The following is a 24,684-nucleotide window of genomic DNA, read 5'->3' on the forward strand; positions in this document are numbered from 1 at the left end:
CTTGGACATACATTTTTGCCTACACATGGCTAACCTTTGTTTAAGCAGATAAAAAGATGCTCTTGGCGAAAATGTGTTTGCTGTTACCATTCTAGCTAATAGGCTATGTTCAGGACCACAATGGAAATAAGTCCCATACTTTATTGTGTGTTATCCCCTATGATTTCACTCATGTGCATGTGTCTTTTTCAGGTGTGATTGCTTTTTTAATATAATCAAATGAATAAAAATGTGGGCTCCTGAGTGGCACAGCGGTCTAAGGCACTGCATCTCAGTGCAAGAGGCGTCACTACAGTCCCTGGTTCGAATCCAGGCTGCATCACATCCCAATCTGGTTCGCCCGGGTTTGGCCGTCATTGTAAATAAGAATTTGTTCTGAACTGACTTGCCTAGTTCATTTAAAAAATAATAAACCAAACAATTATGTGAGAGTTCCTCTTCCAATTATAACACAGCTAGAAGGAGCCAGATGTCTCACCGGATGTATACATCTGAAGCATCCGCTTAAAACGACCAAATATAATGATGAGAGTAAGTCCAGTGGCGGGAAGTGGGAGGAGCTGAAGCTCGATGAAACTTGCCGACATTCAACAAATTTACTCCTTGATTAAACAATACAGTTCTCTTCCAAAAACTACAATGTCTGTTATGAACAGAGTGCACTAAGTCTTGTAGACTTGACCCTTTAGAAACAATTAGAAAAAAATACATTGTTTAGGAGGGCAAGGGCGATTTGAGCTATTGCACACCCTCAGTTCACAGACTAGGCATTCCCTAACAGAAATATGCAAATGCATTCTCGAACGTGCCAATAGGACTGCGCTAGCTGATGCTTGGCTCTGCCCAAACCTGGCTTGTTCTGCCCACTAAGCTTACTTTTCTCCCATTGGGAACAACACTGGTGGTGTATCTTGGGTTATGATGTGGGAGGTCAAAATAATGAAAAACTATCTACCAAATCTATGAATTTAAACATGTTAAATACTTATCCTTGCCAGTATCATTCACCTGATGATAAGACATGTGACATTTTGTTTTCTGCTACGATGACATCATGTGTTGTTTATAACAGAGTGTGTGTGTGTGTGTGTGTGTATGTACGTGTTTTTGTGTGTGTTTGTGATTAACCTTTCACACAAAGTCTCTCACTGCCTGTCACTGACATGCAAACGGGCACTTTCACAGCCACCTTTGTTGTCACTGTACTGATACATACCCTACTTTGTACTGCATTATCACATCAAGCCCGTTACGCGCACAAAGTTATGACTCATCCTAATACACAACCTACTGCATGATGAGTCTGGAGCTTACTGTGTGGAGCAGCCCTCACTGTGTACCAATATGACAGAACAATGATGACATGCAGGCTTTCCTAACACGCAATCGATTTGTAGGCAGTTAGCATTGCCATAACTGAGTGACATAACTGACTCGTCGATGACGGCTACAATATTACATGATGCAATATTTCTGTCTGTATATTGTGTTATAAATGTTATGATAAACCTCACAAACAAATACCACCTAATTCCTCTTTTTTTTCTTCCACATCTGCTCTAAACATATTTGGTGTTTCATAGCGGTGATATCTTACGTTTATTTTTGACTAAACGCACCAACAGATGCACTCTCGAACATCCAAGAATGCACTTCTATGGTGTATCCAAAAACTCCCCCTGGCCCTACTAAAAGCTGCAATACGTAACTTTTTGGTGAACCAACCAAATTCACATAGAAATGTGAGTTATAAATCTGTCGTTCTCATTGAAAGCAAGTCTTAGAAGCGGTAGATCTGTTCTATGTGTGCTATTTCTATGATTCCCATTCTTATGTTTTGTGTTTGTGTCTTTTAGCAACCAGCAAAATGGTGGAGCGACAGCCGAATAACCTTTTTTCTAAGAGTGTATGGTAGTGATTTTTACTATGACTGAAAAGTGTCTTCTACTAAAGGACTAAATGTACATGTTAAGCTCAGATAGTTGGTTAGGACAGTGGTTTTCAAACGTCTCCTAGGGGACCCGTGGACGTTTCATAATTTTGTTGTAGCCCTGAACTACATCACCTGAAACACCTATCCCAGGGTTTGATTGTTGACAAGTTGAATCGGGTGTGCTAGCTGTGGAATAGTTCTAATACATGGAACGGATGCGGGTCCCCAGGGAGAGGTTTGTGAAACACACAGGGTTAGGTAACTCCCAGCCCCTCTTCCCCAGTCTCTTACCCAGTTTGACATCTCCGTTCAGGGATAGCAGGATGTTCCCAGCCTTCAGGTCTCTGTGGATCACCTTGTTGTCGTGGAGGTAGAGGAGGGCCTGGAGGGTCTGCTTACACACCACCCGGATCTGGGGCTCCGTCAGGGGCCTTTCTAGCTCTGAGGGACCGGGGCCACATAAACACATACTTAGCATTCCTCCTCACACACTGGGTTTCACTCACGCAGTCACACACACACCCTCAGCAACAGGACTTAGCTGGCTAACGGCTGTATCAATGAAGAACGTTAATACTGACACCTTATCAATGCATTATGAGGGTGGTCTACATCGTGTTGGTGCTAATCACTGGTAGTTCAATATCAGTTAACTGTTACTATACCGTTATATCCACCACGTTTCAGTCACATAATAATGTTCAATGCGTTACCATTGTGACCAGTGATTTATCGCTCATCTGCTTATCACATTCTTTAGAAGTAGGATGTAGGAAGACTGACTCACCCAGCATGACGGCATCCACCGCTCCACCCGCACAGAACTCTATCAGGATCTGCAAAATAAGAGAAGAATGGTTACAGTAGATGCAGTACAGTGGATTAAAGAAAACTAACAGCATTCATCTAATGAGGTTAAAATACCATAACAGCTTAAATACCACAGTAACAGGTAAACACACCATACATTCACAACAAACTATAGTGAGTGTTTACAGCTACACAAAGTAAGAGCCTTTTCCATCGTACTACAGGACAACAAGTCACTGTGTCATGTGGTCTTTGTCAATGGAGTCCTGTCTGGACCCAGTAGCCTTTACAATTCAATGCAAAGGATCTTAAAAGGGTCTCAAGTTCAATGATATCAAGACGCAACACACTTGACTCTACCTATCCTATCCATCACTTAGGCCTAAGTAGTTACACTATGGACCAGCAACCTTCTCCTCTCCATACTTAACCCCCCCCCTGTCACCTGCTTCATATACAAACAACACTTTAAAAGTCTCCTTCTTTTAAAGACCAAACTCCCCGGTTTGTGGCCAGTATACTCAGAGTGTCTCGGAGTAGGCGTTCTAATCTAGGATCAGTTTTCCCTTTTAAATCAATGAATGAATTTGATTATATGGACATTAGAGAGGACCTGATCTTAGATCAGAACTCCTACGGAGACGTTTTGTGTATACAGGCCTTGCTGTGTAAAACAACTTGAAAGTGAGTTGAACAGTGAATCTCCTCCTGCCCAGGTTCAGTGAATGAAACCTGCTGAGCCTTAAAGCTCTCAATATGGCTGCCTTGTGCCGCGGAGGTAAGAGGATTGGCCAGAGAGGCCATTCTGTTGCTTTGCTCTGAAGGCTTTCTCAGAGTATACACATGCAGCCTAGCCTAGCGTCGCTAGCCAGAACATAGCCCTTTCCCCAAATAGGATAAGGAGTTTCCATGCACGCCTCAGGTGGGAGGGGGCTAGCTAGAGCTGCAGAAGCGATGAGGCTAGGTATTCGGAGGAGAGAGACACCTAGCCATTCAGTGTAGGGGGGGGGGGGGGGGGGGGGTAGTATCGTTCGACTAGCATAGTCCTGATATGTCAATAGACTTTGGACTGTATCAGGGCTATAGCCTAACCTAGCCTAGCATGCTGCTAACACTACGGACACAACAGAGAAACAATTAGGCTAACAAAAAACTAAAAAACAAGCTCAATTTATCCACGGCCCTACTGTGCTCAATACAGTAAAACATGTAGTTAGTTAGGGCTGAGTAGAATAGAGAAATGCTACTGACAGTGAAACAATGGAAGACATATTTGGTGAGAGGTGCCAAGAAGAGGAAGACAAAACACACTTCCTCAATGTAACAGTTAATGAGAAATTATAGGTACTCTATATTCTCCTTTTGGCTAGTATTTAGAGGGAAGTTGACCTGTTCACCTATTGAGGTTTAGATTCAAACATAATTATTGCAACAATGACCCGTGTGACCTTTCTAAGAATAACTAATTTGTTTTTATTAAATTTTTTTTTTGTGGGTAGACCAGCTTTAATATTGCAGATAGATTGTGGCTTCCATCAATGTAATTGTCTGCATCATTTCCAATCCCCCATATATTTTTTGTATATATATATATATATATATATATATATATATATATATATATATATATATATATATATATATATATATATATATATATATATATATATATATATATATATATATATATCAACAACAACAAAAATCCTTTACTGTGTCCCCTAACCCTACCAACCCTACCCCAATTGGAGTAAACTAATGGACAACAACTCTTAGGCTTCTACTTCCAGATTATACATACTATATACATTTCACGGACACAGTATATTTTACAATAGTTCTCTTTTTGTTTGTTTTTAGTCCCAACCATCAGCTCCACTCAACCCCTCCCATCTATCTCTGAACACCATCCAGTTGATTTCTATTTGCCATATCTTTTTCGACTGTGCTGTGATGTTTATACAAAAGATGAACCAATTCTTAGCTTAGCCTTATTACAACCATATCGAACATACAATTCAACAAAAACCTTTCATTCTACCCAACAAAACTCTTGTAAAATAAGACAGTATGCTCCGCCTAAGCCTTGAAACAGCCTTGTCATTCATACAGGCCCTTGTGGTGTTGTTTCACTGGTAGGCGAGCTGTTGTTTTGGTCCAGCTGCATGTACAATCGTGTACAATAGGCCAAACAGTGGGTCTTTACAGTGACAGGCGGGTAGAGAGGAACTACAGGGCTGTCACCATGACTTCCTCTCCCAGCACACACACAGCCCTCTGAGGAGCAATTCATGTGGTGCAGAGAGAGGAGGAGGACACAACTCTGAGATAGCAGCTGTGTGGCTAAGATCCCAAACAAAGGTTAAAAGATCAGGTCAATTTAGGTTTGGGAGACAAAGATATGCAACGTATGACAAAATAGGCATATGATCTGACCCGTGATTAGGCATAACAGTCTAAGGTCAAGTACATTGGGGTTAGGATAGGAAATTAGAATGGCTGAGTCTGCGGATCCGTAGGTAACAGCCCCATCCGTCCCTTTTCCCCAGAGCTGAAGATCTGAATCACGTACTGCGCATGTTTCTTTACCTTTACGCAAATAATGTTGTCGTCACCCTCCATTCATCATTTCTCACTGTAAAATCGTTAATGATAATTATTTTAGTTTTACCAGTGAAAAGTCCATGAAGCATCTGCATACCAACCATTTGATCCCATTCAGTTTCATGGGGATATGCATTTACTGTGCCTTCGGAAAGTATTCAGACCCCTTGACTTTTTCACATTTTGTTACGTTACAGCCTTATCCTAAAATGGATTAAATATATATTTCTCAGCAATCTACACACAATACCCCATAATGACAAAGCGAAAACGGGTTTGTAGAATTTTTAGCAAATTCATAAAAAATAAAAAAACACTATTTACATAACTATTCAAACCCCTTTGCTATGAGACTCGAAATTGAGTTCAGTTGCATTCTGTTTCCATTGATCATCCTTGAGATGTTTCTACAACTTGATTGGAGTCCACCTGTGGTAAATTAAATAGATTGGACATGATTTGGAAAGGCACACACCTGTCTATATAAGGTCCCACAGTTGACAGTGTATGTCAGAGCAAAAACCAAGCCATGAGGTCGAAGGAATTGTCCGTAGTTCTCCGAAACTGGATTGTGTCGAGTCACAGATATGGTGAAGGTTACCAAAACATTTATGCAGCATTGAAGGTCCCCAAGAACACAGTGGCTTCTATCAGTCTTAAATGGGAGAAATTTAGAACCACCAAGACTCCCTAGAGCTGGCCACCTGGCCAAATTGAGCAATTGGGGGAGAAGGGCCTTGGTCAGGGAGGTGACCAAGAACCCGATGGTCACTCTGACAGAGGTCTAGAGTTCTTCTGTGGAGATGGGAGAACCTTCCAGAAGAACAGCCACCTCTGCAGCACTCCACCAATCAGGCATTTATGGTAGAGTGGCCAGACAGAAGCCACTCCTCAGTTAAAGGCACCCGACAGCCCGCTTGGAGTTTGCCAAAAGGCACCTGAAGACTCTCAGACCATGAGAAAAGAGATTCTCTGGTCTGATGAAACCAAGATTGAACTATTTGGCCTGAATGCCAAGCGTCACGAATGGAAGAAACCTGGAACCATTCCTTCGGTGAAGCATGGTGGTGGCAGCATGATGTATGTTTTTCAGCAGCAGGGACTGGGAGACTAGTCAGGATCGAGGCAAAGATGAACGGAGCAAAGCACAGGAGAGATCCTTGATGAAAATCGTCTCCAGAGAGCTCAGACTGGGACGAAGGTTCACCTTCAAAATCAGGACAACGGACACAGTCAAGACAATGCAGGAGTGGCTTCGCGACAAGTCTCTGAATGTCCTTGAGTGGCCCAGCCAGAGCCCGAACTTGAACCTGATTGAACATCTCTGGAGACACCTGAAAATAGCTGTGCAGCAACGCTCCACATCCAACCTGACAGAGCTTGAGAGGATCTGCAGAGAAGAAAGGGAAAAACTCCCCAAATACAGGTGTGCCAAGCTTGTAGCCTCATATCCAAGAAGGCTGAAGGTTGTAATCACTGCCAAAGGTGCTTCAACAAAGTACTGAGTAAAGGGTCTGAATGTGATATTTCAGTTTTTTATTTAAATTGTTTTATTTTTTATTTGATATTATGGGGTATTGTGTGTAGATTGATGGGGGGGGGGGCGACTATTTAATCCATTTTAGAATAAGGCTGTAACATAACAAAATGTGGAAAAAGTCGAAGGGTCTGAATACTTCCGAAGGCACTGTAGATCTTCTTGAGTTATTTCGATGTAGCCTACAGTGTTGTTCCGAGGTAGCCTACAGTGTTGTTCCGAGGTAGCCTACAGTGTTCCGAGGTAGCCTACAGCGTTCTTTTGAATGATGTACAGTGAGCACATTTTAGAGCAGATGGTGTTCAACTGTAGCCTACCCGTGTTTGGTTTCAATCGAAGCACATGTCGTTCACTTACGTAGAATACCATCATTAAGTGATCTCGCAGACCCTGATTCAGCTTTGATCTAACTTTATTAAATGAGCACCGTTCGCCAGAGTGGCCTGTTCTCTACGAGTAGAGCAGAGACTGTGGGAAAAGTAGAGAATCCTGCACATGTGCAGAAGCTTCGGGACCTTTAGCTGCCCGTCTATCCAATAACTTGCAAAGTGGGTATGTGCATGGTAAAAGGGTTAGCTTCAGTCACACATTGTGGAAACCCAAGTGAAATTGAGGAAACATAAAATGGCTACTGTCCCTAATCTAACCCCTTAAACATAATGTGGTTTTACCACATTGTTATTAGAGCCATATCAAATGAGGAAGACTAAATAAATCACTCTCCAGACTTGACCTCGACACAGCCTTTTAGAACGTCAAGTCTTTCATCTACAGCAAGAGCGCCTGTGCTCATCTCTTGCTCTCTCTAATTACACACCAGCTACCATGTAAGTGGCAGGTAGCCTAGTGGTTAGAGCGTTGGGCCAGCAACCGAAAGGTTGTTAGATCGAATCCCCTGAGCGGACAAGGTAAAAATCTGACGTTCTGCACCTGAACAAGGCAGTTAACCCACTGTTACCGGGCCGTCATTGTAAATAAGCATTTGTTCTTATTTGACTTGTCTTGTTAAATAAAGGCTAAATAAAAAAGCCTAGATAATAATCAATACACAACCTCCATTGGTCTAGAAGCCATTGTTCAGCAGACAATGGAGAGGAAAGGGCTGAGCACTCAACAGAGCTGCAGTGTCACCAAATACTGCAGGTAATCATCACAGCTTTTGATGAGCTTGAAAAAAGCGATGGAGCTTTTGTCTCGTTCTGCTTTGGCGCTCTTGGGAGGCTAGGGTATGTAGCCTATCAGGTAGCACCTTAGAAGAACTGACCGTGTGGATTTAGATTTTATATTACGTATCATTTGTTGAATCCACTTTTCCTGAATGAAAGGTGGAAATGCCTTTGTTTTATAGGTATTCTTTTGTATTATATTCCTATATAGCTTGGTTCATTTTAGGTGTCCTATGCCAAGAAGACCAAAACAAAACAGATGGTCCCTTATTACTAGCTAGTTAGATATGATCGCACAAATGTCCTAATTTATGCATGACCACTTTCCCAATGCAATTATGTCATCCTTATCTACGGACACAGGTGTGCCCCGGGAAAAGTCATCTGAAACTAGATCTCCAAATCCAATCAAAATTCACAGGAAGTGACCACCATCCCCCAAGGTGAGGACTAGAACAATGTGTACACAAAGAGAGGGTTATATGGATGGACTCTAGTTACTTTGGGAGGTGACAGAAAGACACAACATCACTCAGTGATATCGTGACGACGAAAAAGGCAAATATGGCAATAACCTACAATAAATGCTGCTAGTGTATGTGCTCGTTTGAACTTTGACCTGGGAAGACAATAACCGAGGTAGCGTAGGTGTGAGAGGAGGATGAACATTCCATTGTACTGACAGCCACGACACAGGTCAGTCTTCACCACTCATAATAGCCTAGTTAAGAGGCCCCAGCTAAGGACGACACTGCAGTACACTGCTGATCTTAGCTGATTCTCCATAAAACATTCCGTCTCTCAACCAATGTTCCGGTGAATAGACCTTCAAGAGTTAGTGTATTGATGTTAGTAATTGCACAATCACAGCAGCACCGCTAACAAAGCCCAACCTCCGCTGAAAACACCACTCCCTACTCACCCATAGCTTGCTGTCGTAGTAGAAGGCGTCCAGCAGCTTCACTATGTTGTGATGGTCGCAGGAGGCCAGGATATCGATCTCTACCATATAGTCCTCCAGCTCCTCCTCCGTCTTGGTGTCGATCACTTTAGCTGCAGCCAGAATGCCTGTTTGCTTGTTCTGGGCCTAAGAGACACACAGGCAGAAGTGAGAGGGTTATTATGGTGGATTCTGACAATGGAATAGACTTGAGTTCTGTTGATGCCCGTGGAAGACGTACCAAGGTTAGAGTGAGCGAGTTATTTTTTTGGGGGGGGGGCTTTGTGGAAATGATAGAATAGAATGGGTCCCGTTGTTGCTCTCATCAAGAGAAGAGTTGAGATCAGATTTCACATGACGTTCGCAAAAAAAAAAAAAAAAAAAAGCAGCAAACTGACACTTTTTCTCAAATGTATTTTTCACATCTTTGATGACGACCATCACAGCACAAGTCCCAATTCCATTTGAAGTGGAACTGTCTGCCGTTTGTTTTGGTCGTGTCTCATAGCAGGATGTGCTGGATGCGGACAGCAGTGATATGGGATATGGCACTTCCTCTTAACCTTGGTTGTGTTCCTCAGGTCACGTCTGCCATCGAAATGATTTGAATACATTATCCCCCGTATTATCACATTACACATGATCACATTCACAGGATGGATCCATATTCAGCACACACACACACTTCTCTTTCACTATGAATGGATGGGGAGTTTGGAGGCCGGTTCAAATAGGGTGACTCATCATGAGATTGCAGCATATTGGATTTGGCCTGTTGTAGCTCTAGTAGTGCCAGGATAGTCCATTATTTACTATTCTTAGTAAATGTAGAGTAAATGTTGCTGTGCTTTGTTCATGGAGCAGCCAACGGTTTGGTTGTAGTAGTCGTCAACTTCACATGGCATCTGTTACTAAACTGACTAAGGCATTTGGGATTCTCTACGACAAGTAATAGTTAGATTTGGAAACCATAATAGATCAGAAATAAATTGAAAACAGAGCACAATCATGGTAGGGATCCAGATGGCTATTATTATACCGTTACACCATGCCCAAAAATAGGCTGGTGGCTGCAGAAGAACAAACAAGCTAATTGGAAAAGCGTCGACAAAGCACCCTGCTACTGGTCTTGGCCCTCCACTCACGGGTGATCACATTCAATGTCACTCATGTAAACAATGCTTTTTGCTCTGCCCATGCATCGAGGTCGGTGAAAAGAATGCCACAATGTATTGCGACTCATCTAAGACGGTTTAGGGCTGCTGTGAATGGCCTAACAATCAGAGTTTGGGAAGAAATAGCTGTGTGTGTGTGTGCGCGTGCATACGTGTATGTGTGTGTGGGGACTGGAGACAGTGTAGTTGGCAATGCTGACCAAAATGAAAAGAATGGCAGTCATTAATCCAATGTTGAGCTTCGTCCTAATCATAAGAGTAAGAAGTAACATTTCCAGTCGTAGCCGAAGTGAAGAATTCCAAGGAACACGATGTAAGATTTGTTACTCCAATTGGTTACAGCAGAGTGGTCGGAGACGAACACACACATGACATGACTCTTGAAAGATGGTTTTAAAACTGTAAGTGTAACGTGTTTACAATGTCATCATCATTGCTACAACAAATCAGAAGAGGTCTACAATGACTCAAAAGGACCTATCCTACCTTATAGACTTTCCCAAAGGCTCCATCCCCCAGTTCTCCAATGATCTCCCATATCTCCTCTGGGTTCTCGTCTCTGTGGACATGCTCATACTGTTTCTTCTTCTTCTCAGCACCCAATTTAAAGATTTTACGGAAATTGAAAAAGGATGCCATTTTCAAGCCAGCCTTCTTCAGATAGATAGTGGACAAAGGAATGAATATCCAGCAATTCGAAGATCATCAGTGCGTTCTACTGCATAGGACTTGAACTGTTGTGTTTACTTAGGTCCCTTGGTGTGTTCTTCTGAGTCAAGCAGACTCCGGGGTGGCATATTCAATAGGTTACCGTATTATAACAATTCAGAATGATTTCAAATACTGTTAGACTGAAATAATTGATGGTCAAACCGTTATTATGGCAACGATATCACAGTTATCCCATAACAAAATGAAGTTCCAACGACATCATGGGCTATTGTTGATTCTTACACCAACAATATTCACTTTGATGTCTCCTGGCATTGTATTTCCGTCCAAAGAATAGACTTTCACAGTGCAAAGTAAGCACGGGAAGTTGCTGCTGTTCCTTAACTCAGAACAACCAACACTGGCCTGACAACGCAAACGGCAGGGCTCTTTCCTCAGCCAAAGAGCAAACAGAGAAGGTAGAGAATCGACCCTTCAAAATAATTATATTCCAATAAATGTTATATTCGATCCCCCAAAGTCACTTGAATTTATGTATATCGAATAAAAACACCGTTGGTATGATAAGACAATGTTCTTTCCCTTGGCGAAGCACGGGGTCCAGTAATCTAGAGGATTTGGTGTCAAATGCGCGTTCATGAGCCCGCAACTGTAGTTCTTTCACTTCTTCACGCTTGATCGATGTTGGAGGAGAGAGCTCCTAGAGGACGTTGCTTCCACCCTCAGCACTGGAGGCTAGCATTATGTGTTAGACATTATTCATAAATTAAAGAAAACGTTTAAATAATATTTTAAGGAGTACGACATTTTGTAGAGGCCTATTCAATGCATTCATAGTCCAGGCCTATTGTTCAGCCCTGCAACATTTTGTAAATCCTAAGTCAAATTTAACGAGAAAGAAAAGCCATATAGCCTCATTAAAAAAGATTGCACATTTACCCTAATATTGAAAATGTTCAATTCTGATAATTGCATCAATATGAGAGATAATACAGTCTGATACAGTGATGGGTTTCTTTCTTCTCTCATTATATTGCTTAAAACGACATGTCCCAGATACCCATGCGAGACGTGCACTCGCTCGTGCAGCCGCAAACTTTTCAACATTGTTATCTTTACCACATTTACATATATTAATAATTGTCCTTCACGAGTAAAATATGTTAACATAAATACATGGTTTATTTAATCTGTTCTATTTTCATTTTTTTTTTACATCTATATATTTACGTGTGGGAAATTCACGTGACCGGAAACTCAGACTTCTGCGGAAGCAGTGCAAATATTTGCTCAAATGTCAAACCATTTCCCGGGAAAACGAAGCAAAACAAACTAACTAAGCGAGGGAGAGATGAGTAATCGTTCGTACGTACGTAAGTAGGTTAGCTTGCTACTTTTGATTGTCTTTGATCGCGTGTAGTGAGTCGCCTATGATGGTATGCAGCCTGAAGCGAAGGATCCAGAGGAGGATAGTGTCTGGGAGGAACCACCTTCAATGCTGTGGGGACTGGACCCCATGTTCAACGCTTTCACCAGGCTCTATGTCAAAGACATCCTACAGATGAGAGAGTCCTGTCAAGTGTCAGGTGCTTTTACCTTCAGTTTTGACAACGTGAATGCCATGTTTATTCAACATTACTAGCTAACACATTTAATTTCCCCTAACCTAGGGATATACTTCTACAACTCTCACCCGATATTCAAAGTTGATGTGCTCGGGACTGTGGTGTACAAACGAGAGCGAGAAGACTTCTTCTGTTACGGTGGTAATGATGAAGCTCAGTTGATTCATTTTGAAATATTCCTACTTTGTCTCTTCACATCAAACTATTATCCACATGCAAACATTGAGTCCAATATGGTTGCTGTTATCATTGCTTCACAGTTGATGATGGTACTGGTGTTATAAACAGCCTTTGCTGGAAAGATGAACCGTGGAGGGAGCAAGGTGACCCTGCTACACGTAAGTGCAGATATTCTCATTATAGCTGTGTGTCAGCCCTGTTCATGTTCACGGTTGGCTGTAATATCTTCAGCAGGGGCAAGGTCCTTCGGTAGCAGCGCTCGTGAAGACTTCAACCCAGCCAACGAGCTGAAGAAACTACGGCAAGCCCAACATAGCAGCTCCCACCTGGAGATAGGAGAACTGCTCAGGGTGCGAGGGCCCGTCAAGACCTCCAGACAACAGCGAGAGATAATGGCCTCCACTTACTGTGAGTGGAGAGGCGACGCATGAGCATGGTCACACAGACGCAGGCATGCACGGTCATGCGCATGTGGACACACACTTCTGCATTTTGCAACTATACACAGTTTATTAAACCTGACATATTGTTGTCCTTACAATCTCTAATGGCCCCCCAATATGTTGGTTGTAGATAAAGTGTCAGACCCAGTGATGGCGGTCCAGATATCCTGGATGATGGAGGTTCCTCAGCTCTACAGAGAGTGCTATGATAAACCATTCCATCTGGACAGCAGTGCACAGAACCCTAACATTCAAGGGTAGGTCTAGTAATCTCTTTAGCTGTATTCAATTGCCGGTCAGTGAGTAGCAGCATCATTTCGGGTAGTATGCATGATATAGCTTCAAACTTTGATTTAGTGACATTTTTGTGAATATCTTTATGGCTTATTTGGTATTCCTGCAGTGGTTCTGCTTCATACCTGCTTGGCAGAGCCACTCATATCCTGAAGGACTTCCTGAAAGTGAAAGAAGTCACCAGGTTCAGACCCTATGATGTCCAGGACCTTCTACAGCCTCTGGTCTCCAGACAACCTCAGAAGACAGCAGCAGAACAAGTACACATACAGTGGGAAGAACAAGTATTTGATACACTGCTGATTTAGCATGTTTTCCTACTTACAAAGCATGTAGTCTGTATTTTTTTTAATCATAGGTACACTTCAACTGTGAGAGACTGAATCTAAAACAAAAATCCAGAAAATCACATTGTATGATTAAGTAATTAATTTGCATTTTATTGCATGATATAAGTATTTGATACATCAGAAAAGCAGAACTTAATATTTGGTATAGAAACCTTTGTTTGCAATTAGAGATCATACGTTTCCTGTAGTTCTTGACCAGGTTTGCACACACTACAGCAGGGATTTTGGCCCACTCCTCCATACATACCTTCTCCAGATCCTTCAGGTTTTGGGGCTGGGCAATATGGACTTTCATCTCCCTCCAAAGATGTTCTATTGGGTTCAGGTCTGGAGACTGGCTAGGCCACTCCAGGACTTTGAGATGCTTCTTACGGAGCCACTCCTTAGTTGCCCTGGCTGTGTGTTTCGGGTCGTTGTCATGCTGGAAGACCCAGCCACAACCCATCTTCAATGCTCTTACTGAGGGAAGGAGGTTGTTGGCCAAGGTCTCGCGATACATGGCCCCATCCATCCTCCCCTCAATATGGTGCAGTCGTCCTGTCCCCTTTGCAGAAAAGCATCCCCAAAGAATGATGTTTCCACCTCCATGCTTCACGGTTGGGATGGTGTTGTTGGGGTCCTCCAAACACGGCGAGTGGAGTTTAGACCACAAAGCTCTTTTTGTCTTATCAGACCACATGACCTTCTCCCATTCCTCCTCTGGATCATCCAGATGGCCATTGGCAAACTTCAGACGGGCCTGGACATGCGCTGCAGGATTTTAATCCATGACGGCGTAGTGTGTTACTAATGGTTCTTTGAGACTGTGGTCCCAGCTCTCTTCAGGTCATTGACCAGGTCCTGCCATGTAGTTCTGGATAGATCCCTCACCTTCCACATGGTCATTGATGCCCCACGAGGTGAGATCTTGCATGGAGCCCCATACTGAGGGTGATTGACCGTCATCTTGAACTTCTTCCATTTTCTAATAAATTGCACCAACAGTTGTTGCCTTCTCACCAAGCTGCTTGCCTATTGTCCTGTAGCCCATCCCAGCCTTATGCAGGTCTACAATTATCCCTGATGTCCTTACACCCTCTCTGGTCTTGGCCATTGTGGAGAGGTTGGAGTCTGTTTGAGTGTGTGGACAGGTGTCTTTTTATATAGGTAACGAGTTCAAACAGGTGCAGTTAATACAGGTAATGAGTGGAGAACAGGAGGGCTTCTTAAAGAAACTAACAGGCCTGTGAGAGCCTGAATTCTTACTGGTTGGTATGTGATCAAATACTTATGTCATGCAATAAAATGCTAATTAATGACTTAAAAATCATACAATGTGATTTTCTGGATTTTTGTTTTAGATTCCGTCTCTCACAGTTGAAGTGTACCTATGATAAAAATGACAGGCCTCTACATGCTTTGTACTGTAAGTAGGAAACACTGCCGATTTTGCAGGTTATCAAATACTTGTTCTCCCCACTGTATATGAATATAGCCTAGATCATTTGTGAAACATCTATGTAGGCATTATAAAGGGTTTATGAAGGCACCATTAAGCTTTTAAGTTGTTCATTTTAAAGTGGAATTGTATTTTTTTTTAAATCTGATTTGATGCTAGGAGCCTGAGGCTGGTCCATCATCGGGTCCACCAACATCTTTCAAACAGCTCAGGGAGCTACTCCAGAAGAGCCTTCAGATTCTGCAGGACGAAGGCTTGGTGTTCCGCAAGGTCAAATGTCAGGATGAAGTTTACCATGTAAGCAGCAGCAGCACATCAATATAGCACTGAGATCCTCTGTGATATCTATGTGAAGCTCATCAAACACTTTGACGCTGAGGCTCATGGGATGTGGGACACAAGCAAAGTGCTCAGCATAGAAGAATGAATAATTTTGAGACTGATCTTTCATTGTATTATTGTGGTGACTGAAGGTTATATTGGAATGACACAAGTATTGATTCTACCGTATTTCACCCCTTTAGGTAACGGAACGGGACAAGGATCTTCTCATGGCAATCAGAGACATTCTTCGGGAAGATTGCAGACGAGAGAAATGTAAGGGGATTTCCCCTCTTCTTACTCCTTTTAGAGTACTTTACAATATACTGCTCCCCCAGTGCTATACCAGTGTATTATAATATGTATTGATGGTATTTCTCTCGCGTTGCCAGATGCGGAAAAGGGTTGCCACATCCTGCACATCCTGTCCAGTGTGAGACAGAGGTACAGTCGCAACGTGAGCAAGGCAGCCTTGGAACTGGTCCTCAAAGCTCTGGAGTGTAATAGTGACATCATCAGCACCAGCGACAGTCATTACACTATCCTCTGACGCTGATTTAGACATTCTGGGACATTCCACAAACTATCTGAAATGGGAGTGAAACGGGGAGGTACTATCCGACCTTGTCCAATAAGAAACGCATGTTTTTAAGCGGGTTTATAAGCGCGGAAATCGACTCTGCCGCACGAGCATGCTTTTCGGGCACAGTCGATAGCGCGCCGGACCTCGGGCTCGAAGGTTGAGGGTTCGAGACCTGCTCCCTGCTGTTTCATTACAATATGTATAACGTGTGCCCTAATAAATATGACCTTAATAAATGTGATTATTACTTAACATGGCCGTCTTCAAGATGTCAGTCGCTATCAATCATGCTGGAGCTATGTACATTTGTATGAATGTGTATTTAAGGAGTACAGTTTTGTGCAATATTTATTTTTAAAATGTGCTAAAGTTGTATAAATTATGTGTACAATACCTGGATTTAGAATTAAACTTGGAGCATATGCTCATTTTGCACACGGGGGCAGTATTTCGTCGTTTAATATGCACCGCGATGCAGCCCGTTCGCTGATTGGTCCACTTTGAAACATCTATCCATACGTCCAAGCTATTGATGAGAGCAGCCTATAGCGTCTTATGACTCAGTTGCCACCGCTGTCAACGAAACTGCGAGGCATAAGAAGCAATATATGGAATCGTTTATGCTATCTAGGCCCAAAGAACAAATAGGTTGTTATAGCTATTTGTAGCCTTTGTAATGGTTATTTAACCATAAATGCTTTTGATAATGAAGAGTTAAATTGTTATGCTGAAACCAATCACATTCATAAAAAAGTATCCTTACATGATCTAAGCGCAGTGTGACGTTCACATTTTTCTTGTCATTAGCTACATTGTAGCCACTGTTGGGAACACTTTGAAGGTTTACAGCTCGTGAATATTATTACAATGATTACGCATCTTTTCCAACATATCTAAATGTTTACAAACACATAGACAATGCCAAGATACACAGAACTACATGCAAGTATTCCATAAACTATGAGTTGGAATATGGGACTTCAATCTTCTAGCACAGTTTACCCCAAATGCTTGATCCCACTGGTGGACGCACGACAAGCAAGCCCATCCCACTAACCCCCCCCCCCCCCCCCAAAAAAAAAAAAGATTGTCTCTGCGCCTTGCTTGCTTCTGGAGGCATTTGGCGGTGAATTCGGTGGCTTTTTCAGTCTACCCCAACCCTATATAGCCTACAGGTATGCACCCCTCGCTGAAGGTATTGTGGTCCAACACAAAGGAACTCGCTCCACTTTCCTATTTGAGGTGACCTCCTTCTCAGCATGCGACTGCTTGCCAGCCTGCCTTGTTGTCCAACGTGAAGATATCGCCTTTCGGATTTCGGGCAGAATGTTTTAGCCATATAAATATATATTTTCAATTGATAGGGACTATGATATATTCTGCATTTGGGTATATTACGCATACTCAAGGCAAGACATTTGATTCCCTGCGCCGGAACATTAGCTAGAATCGACAACCCAATCAATGAATGTCCTTATTGAATTCTTCTTCTCCAACGTTTCTTGAACTGCAGAGGCTATAGCCTACTACAGGAACTGGGATATTGCATTTATTGTGTGTGTACGCTGTAGCCATTTCCAACGTCAAGATGCAGTTTCGGACAGTGTTGGATGTAAAAGTCGTGGACGTGGAGAAGCGGCGCAATCCGTCCAAACATTACGTGAGTAGGATACCCCCCTCACCATTTATCTACCTACCTGGGTCCATTCAAAATCCGAACTACAATGACTACCTAATATATTCTGTATCTATTTATGAATAGAATACACGGTGAAAGGTTTCCCCACTTATAGCCTATACCAGTCATCGCAGCTCATTACAGTTTTGATTAAACTAGCCAATGATTCATGAGTTATTGATTCAGTCTGCCAATCAATATCTCCGTTTATCAAATTGTGTAGATGATATATCCTGTGTATGGCACTGGCCTCTTAGAACACATATGTCATTCTTGTCATTCATTTGAATGTGTTATAGCCTAACCGATGAATATAAAGAAGGGTTATAACTAGTGACAATACAGACACTATAAGTAATGACAGGTTACGACTGTGGCGTATCTTTTTCAATAACATGAGAAGCCGAACTGTGATGCTTTATTCAACTGGAACTAATATAGACTAGTTTGGTATATCTCGGGAGTTTCTTAGAATGCCACATCTGTAGAGACTATGTCATGAGAATGATAACAACCTTTGTCATAAATGGTGGTATGACATACTACTTATGACTTAAGTTGTTCAGTTGGTAGAGCATGGCAGTTGTGGGTTTGATTCCCGGGGCCACCCATTCGTAAAATGTATGCACACATGACTGACTGTAAGTCGCTTTGGATAAAAGCATCTGCCAAATGGCTTATATTATATTATTATATTATAAATCACAAGACCTGGCATAGTTTATTGCCAATTCAAGCTAAAACACATTTCATGAGACAAATTCACTGTTTAGTACAGTACCTCCTGTCTAGAATCATGCAGGCAATAGCCAAAGTGAATGATTGGATAGACTACCCTTACATGTTTATCATGAACTCATGAATTCAGTAGTTATCCTCTGTGTTGTACAATTGAACACAGAGCTACTGTAGTCTACCTATGGGTCCCTCAAGGCAGCTTACTGTACTCTTGGGAAAGTGATATTTTTGAACTTTGCCTACAGCAGGCATACGAATCAATATCTCATTACACTCCAGACTCGTGGGACTCGACACATAGCTAACAAACAAGTTATTATCAATCTCATTAAATATGATCATACTCGATGTTGTCAACTCAAACACTCCATGTTGCACTCAATCATGCACTCAGGCAAGTATATTATATTTTCAGAATTTCCCTGTAGTGTGCTTATACATCAATATCTCTTTAAGATTTACACACATGCAGGCTTTTGGGATGTTGTAGCTTATATTATACCTAACCTGCAAGGAACATCATGCGCCAACAGCCATCAGATCCACATAGACCTACTCAACCATTAGACGTACTACATGTATTGCACGTTGTTAGTTGTTGCTGGTGATTCCCAGGCCAGTGTTGTGTTCAGTTGTGTTTTGGGGCTGTGCAGTCTCATGGGCCTCTCTCTGGCCTAGTTTCCGTTGTAACCATGCCCCTGGGATCACCACTAGCTAGTCACTGTGAGAAGAAACTGGAGGGAGTAATCCCCAGACTGTCTCACTGTGTATGTGTGTGTGTGAATGAGAGAAATATGTGCTTGTGTGTGAGAGAGAGAAAGTGAGATAGAGAAAGATTCTGTCCCTCCACCAATCTCAACACTCTGTTGGTGAAAACAGCTGGAAACGCTTATCCTATGAGAACAGAGTGAGAGGGGGGGTGAGACACAAGTCTTTGTCAGGGGTGAAGTGGTCATTTGACCCAGGGGGACACGTCTGCTTAGACACAGAAAATATTACAACACCGCTTCTTTCTTGTTCAGGTGAGACGAGTGTTTAAAGAGCTGGTAGCAATCCAGCAGTATTTGCTTTTCAAATGAAGCCACCGCTACTCAATAAACCCAGCAACATTTGGAAACCTTTTGGACGTCCCTTTAGTCAGAACCAGCAGTGCTAGTTGTTGTTTAGCATCATAAAACAGGCCTCCAGGGGGTTGTTTCCTACTCAAATATTTATTGAGCCATCAAAAACAGAATGATGACCTGAGTGAAAAGGCCTCTGTTTTCCAATGGTTACTGCTCACTGAGAGAATCACACTCGAGGGTTTTTATTAGGCTGGGCTTTAGGCTTGGCCCATTGTTTTCCTCAGTTTGACGACGATAGGGTCCAGCAGGAAAGAGAGTGGTGTCTGTATGTGTGTGAGTCAGGGTGCTGTGCTGACGTCTGTCGTCAGTGAAGTCATTGTACTCTGTTCACTTCACACAGGCTCGCCCCGTCACTGAACAAGAGGCCTTGGAAGTGTGTGTATGGTGAAGGAGTGTGTGTGTGTGTGTGTGTGTGCGTTACATTTCATTGTGTGTGCCATTTTATCTGTCCTCTCTTCTAGCTCGAAATGAGAACTCATACAAGCTCACATCTCAGTCTTGTTTTATGCAAACAGTCGGTAAAATTTGAACAGAGTGTGGAAAAAGGTCCTTTCATTACTCATCCCCCTGATCTTGAATTCCCTCCAAGCCGACCTGGTGTCCCTGGAGGAGTTCAAAGGACAAATAGATGAACAGGTTGTTGAGACATATAGTTGTTTCGAATTGTCACTCGATGTCACTAGTTTGCGTTGCCTTGTTAGGAAGCATGTGGTTTTAAATCACACACACCACACACATACATCTACTGTTTGTTTGCTGTTGTATTTGTACTTTTGCCAGTGTCTTCTGTCTGTGTTTTGTATTACATAGTCTTGAACCATTTTTTATCCCCTGTCCCCACATGAAGTGTTCTGCCTCTTCAGGCCGTCATTGTATACTGACCAAAAAATATAAATGCAACATGTAAAGTGTTTGTCCCATGTTTCGTGAGCCGAAATAAAAGGTCCCAGAAATGTCCATGAACACAAAAAGCTTATTTCTCTAGAATGTTATGCACAAATGTGTTTACATCCCTGTTAGTGAGCATTTTTGCTTTGCCAAGATAATCCATCCACTTGACAGGTGTGGCACATCAAGAAGCTGATTAAACAGCATGATTGTTACACAGGTGCACCTTGTGCTTTGGACAATAAAAGTTCACTCTGAAAGCGCAGTTTTGTTACACAACACAATGCCGCAGATGTCTCATGTTTTGAGGAATTGGCATGCCCACAGGTGTGCAGGTATGTCCACCATAGCTGTTGCTGGAGAATTGAATGTTCTGAAACAAAGCTGTAAATGTCCCAGTTCTCCCATAGCCTGCATCACCAGACATGCCACCCATTGAGCATGTTTGGGATGCTCTGGAAGGATGAATACGACAGCGTGTTCCAGTTCTGCCAATATCCAGCAATTTCGCACAGTCATTGAAGACAGCGTTCCACAGGCCACAATCAACAGCCAGATAAACTCTATGCAAGCAGATGTGTTGCGCTGCATGAGGCAAATGGTTGTCACACCAGATACTAACTGGTTTTCTGATCCATGACCTCAGTTTTTTTTTTTTAAGGTATCTGTGACCAACAAATACATATCTGTATTCCCAGTTATATGAAATCCATAGATTAGGGCATAATTAATTTATTTCAATTGACTGATTTCCCTATAATGAACTGTAACACAGTAAAATCTTTGAAATTGTTGCATTTTGCGTTTTTAATTTTGTTCAGTATAGATAAGAATGTGTCATTAAGTGACTTGCCTGGTTAAATAAACGTTACATCAAATAGAAAGGAGGGATCCGTGGATGTTATTACTGGAGCCCTGAACACATGTTGCTGAATGTCTCAACCACCGACAGATGTTGTCTAGTCACTTTGGAGAACTTTATTTGCCTGGAACAATTGGGAAGTCTTCTTCAACCTCAGTCTTTATGAGCACTATAAAACGATTAGATTATTACAAGATGGGATGTTTATTAGGGAACACATCTTAATCATCACCAACATGTACAAATTGTTATTTTTGTATATATATTTTTTGACAATATAAATTATGTACTGTAGCACATCCCATTCTTTTGATATCCAGTAAACCACATGAAACATTGCCTCTGGCTCCATGTCATTTCTGTATGTCGACACATTCGGGAGTCACGATGCGAAGACGGACAACGTGTGTGGGCAATATGTGGGGCTTGCAATGGTAGTCCTTGCCCTTACTGTGAGAAATTGGCCATGCAGTATACTGCAACTGTACCTCACTGTGTGTGTAGTCTAGCGAAGTGGCGATTTCAAAGTGAGGCCTCTAGGATTGCGTAACCCGAGCTGTACTGTATGAAACAGGATATAATGAACAGCTCTATGTGAATTGTTCTACTGTACATGACAAGACAAAGCAGAGAGAGGGAAGGGGAGAGGGAGGAGGAAATGACAGCTGAATGGACACTTTTCCACTTTTTCCTTGTCTCTCTCAGAAAAACTTCTGTTTGCCTGGTCCAGGCCTGCACTTCCTGTTTCCTGTTGGCTGCTGCACTCTTAGAAAAAAGGGTTCCAAAACGGTTCTTTGGCTGTCCCCATAGGAGGACCCTTTTTTGTTCCAGATAGAACCCTTTTGGGTTCCAGGTGGGACCCTTTTGGGTGCCATTTAAAACCTTCTATGGAAAGGGTTCTACATGGAACCACAAAGAAATTTACATGGAACCAAAAGGGTTCTGTCTGGAACCAAAAAGTGTTCTTCAAAGGGTTATCCTATGGGAACAGCTGAAGAACCCTTTTAGGTTCTAGATAGCACCTTTTCTCTAAGAGTGTGGTTGGGGAGAGGAAGAGAGAGAAAGGACGCCTGCGCTTCCTATGCCCTGGGTAGAGAAGGTAGAGAGAGGCGAAGGACGTGGAAACTGGAACTGACCACAGTTTTAGGAGGGGTGGTTGGGTTGGTGAGCAATCAGGGGCAGTATATTGGCAGAGCTTATGCAAACCTGTATTAAATGGGATTCCCACCATAGAGCCACTGCCAAACCAAAGCCCTTGGTCTAGTTAAAGTTAGACTTAGATGGCAGGCTGGTTGTTTTTGTTCTCTTGGTACAGTATGACCTGGTGAATGTGTAGAGGAGACACACACACACACATGGACACACATGCGCACGTCTTCAAGCTGTCTTGTCGTCCGTAACCTCTTTTCACCTGTTCGTTTAATAAATCTGACTCTATTAGCTTCGTTGTGGTTACTATGGAAAGTGGATTTCCCTTTAGATCTATTCTCAAGCGAATAGTATTCCCATCCTTGTACTTCATTCAATCCCCACGCATAATCCATATAAAAGTCATCTGGCTAGCAGTATGTAATGCCTTTCTGTTTTATGTGTTAGGTTAAGTATAGTGTTTTAGGCGGGGTTCAGTGTAATTTTGTGGCTAGGCCCACAGTCTATGCTCCACCAAGCCCTCTGCTCAGCCTTCCTCACTCTTAAACTGGGAAACTGGGAAACACAAGGGTTCTACAGAGACAGTAAGTAATTTTCTCAATTCGTAGACACAAACTATTGTAGTTTGGTTTATTCAGAGTCTTACATTGTGGTTGCTAGTCACTACATGTGGTGGGAAAGGTGAGTAATTTGTGAAAAGCTGAAGAAAAGCTGTCAAAATATAACTAAGCTAACCATAGCCGTGTAGCCTATGATTCATGGTTGATTCATGGAAATAATCAGAGATCCAATTTGCTCTTATTCGTCTTTCTCCGAAATGCCGGACATGAATGAGACTTTTGTCTCCCAAGCTGAAACCATTTGCATCACAGCAAGAGATGATGACGAACGAGGGCTTTCTCTTGCTAGATCTGGGACACTGGGTGTCTGGGACACAAACTTGTTTGATTCATTTGTATTTGTCCATGCATGTACTTTCCCTCTTTGTTTTTGAATGTTTCATCAAACCCCTTTGGCTGTTGACATGAGCGCAGAATAGAATAGAATAACAATTGAATAGACAGAATAGAATATATCGTTGCTGTATTTCATTTGGTTGCTGATGTCACAGGGTATCCAGAGAGTAATGCATGTAATTATATTGTAGTAAACTGTTATAAATACTTAAAATAACAGTAATGAACTGAATCACCATTTATATCCAAACTAATTACCTTAACCTCCTATTTATATGATATATTATGTAGTCTGCTACAGTGATTTACGATTTAGGTTGGGCCCATTGTTTCCATAAATCTCCCCCACCCATCTATCTGTTAAATGTTCCAGTTGCCAAACCAAGAAGTGGGTCTGATGGTAACAGCTGATCTTTAGAAGCTAGGGCTAGCGTGCCAGCCAGTACAGGTTTACGACTAGATTGCCAAGAGTGAAGGAAATGTTTTATGGTGTTAAATCTGGGTTCTCTGTGTACTGTAAGTACAAATCAAATACATTTTTATTTGTCACATGGACCGAATACTACAGGTGTAGTAGACATTACAGTGAAATACTTCCTACAAGCCCTTAACCAACAAGGCAGTTTTAAGAAAAATACAAAAAATAAATAATTAAATGTAACAAATAATTAAAGAGCAGCCGTAAAATAACAATCGCGAGGCTATATACAGGGGGCACCGGTTAGTCGAGGTAATTGAGGTAATATGTACATGTAGGTAGTTATTCAAGTGACTATGCATAGATAATAACAGAGAGTAGCAGCAGCATAAAAGTTGGGGGCACTACAAATAGTCTGGGTAGCCATTTGATTAGATGTTCAGGAGTCTTATGGCTTGGGGGAAGAAGCTGTTTAGAATCCTCTTGGACCTAGACATGGCACTCCGGTACCGCTTGCCGTGTGGTAGCAGAGAGAACAGTCTATGACTAGGGTGGCTGGGGTCTTTGACAATTTTAGGGCCTTCCTCTGACACCGCCTTGTATAGAGGTCCTGGATGGCAGGAAGCTTGGGCCCAGTGATGTACTGGACCGTACACACTACCCTCTGTGGTGCTTTGGTCGAATGCCGAGCATTCGACCAAAGCACCACAGAGGGTAGTGTGTACCAGGCGGTGATGCAACCCGTCAGGATGCTCTCGATGGTGCAGTTGGTTTTGTCGTGCCCTCTTCATGACTGTCTT

The 24,684-nt window shown here is 42.3% G+C and overlaps 3 protein-coding genes across 10 annotated transcripts in view; 2 read left to right on the forward strand and 1 right to left on the reverse strand.

Annotated features, from left to right (window-relative positions):
• slkb (STE20-like kinase b) overlaps nt 1–11,513 on the reverse strand; it is a 34,664-nt gene extending 23,151 nt beyond the window's left edge. Inside the window, exons 1-4 of the mRNA XM_021567865.3 lie at nt 10,652–11,513; nt 8,973–9,137; nt 2,721–2,769; nt 2,225–2,374 (exon numbers count right to left, since the gene is read on the reverse strand). Of these exons, the coding sequence (XP_021423540.2) occupies nt 2,225–2,374; nt 2,721–2,769; nt 8,973–9,137; nt 10,652–10,804 (517 nt within the window). The 5' untranslated portion in view covers nt 10,805–11,513. The remainder of the gene's footprint in view (nt 1–2,224; nt 2,375–2,720; nt 2,770–8,972; nt 9,138–10,651) is intronic.
• A 546-nt stretch (nt 11,514–12,059) lies between these two features.
• LOC110493535 (STN1 subunit of CST complex) lies at nt 12,060–16,508 on the forward strand. Of its 4 annotated transcripts, none has more exons than XM_021567866.3 (9): nt 12,060–12,423; nt 12,508–12,603; nt 12,723–12,800; nt 12,874–13,050; nt 13,216–13,342; nt 13,489–13,663; nt 15,327–15,464; nt 15,692–15,764; nt 15,881–16,508. In XM_021567866.3, the coding sequence occupies exons 1-9, from the start codon at nt 12,276–12,278 to the stop codon at nt 16,036–16,038; spliced, it is 1,170 nt and encodes a 389-aa protein (XP_021423541.1). In that variant the 5' UTR covers nt 12,060–12,275; the 3' UTR covers nt 16,039–16,508. The 4 variants fall into 4 exon arrangements, with proteins under 4 accessions (XP_021423541.1, XP_021423543.1, XP_021423542.1 ...); XM_021567868.3 differs by having other exon boundaries at nt 13,489–13,639; XM_021567867.3 differs by having other exon boundaries at nt 12,081–12,423; nt 12,877–13,050.
• Nucleotides 16,509–17,140: 632 nt separating this feature from the next.
• LOC110493536 (SH3 and PX domain-containing protein 2A) overlaps nt 17,141–24,684 on the forward strand; it is a 122,180-nt gene continuing 114,636 nt past the window's right edge. For 2 of the 5 annotated variants that reach the window (XM_036949457.2, XM_036949458.2), the window contains exon 1: nt 17,147–17,731. In XM_036949457.2, coding sequence (XP_036805352.2) covers nt 17,660–17,731 — 72 coding nt within the window. In that variant the 5' untranslated portion in view covers nt 17,147–17,659. Of the gene's footprint in view, nt 17,732–23,054; nt 23,095–24,684 lie in introns of those variants that run through there. The other 3 variants (XM_036949459.2, XM_036949460.2, XM_090204634.1) reach the window with 3 other exon arrangements.

Source organism: Oncorhynchus mykiss, chromosome 17 (genome assembly GCF_057628025.1).
Source record: "Oncorhynchus mykiss isolate SJ-2025 chromosome 17, ASM5762802v1, whole genome shotgun sequence".
Taxonomy (NCBI): Eukaryota; Metazoa; Chordata; class Actinopteri; order Salmoniformes; family Salmonidae; genus Oncorhynchus; species Oncorhynchus mykiss.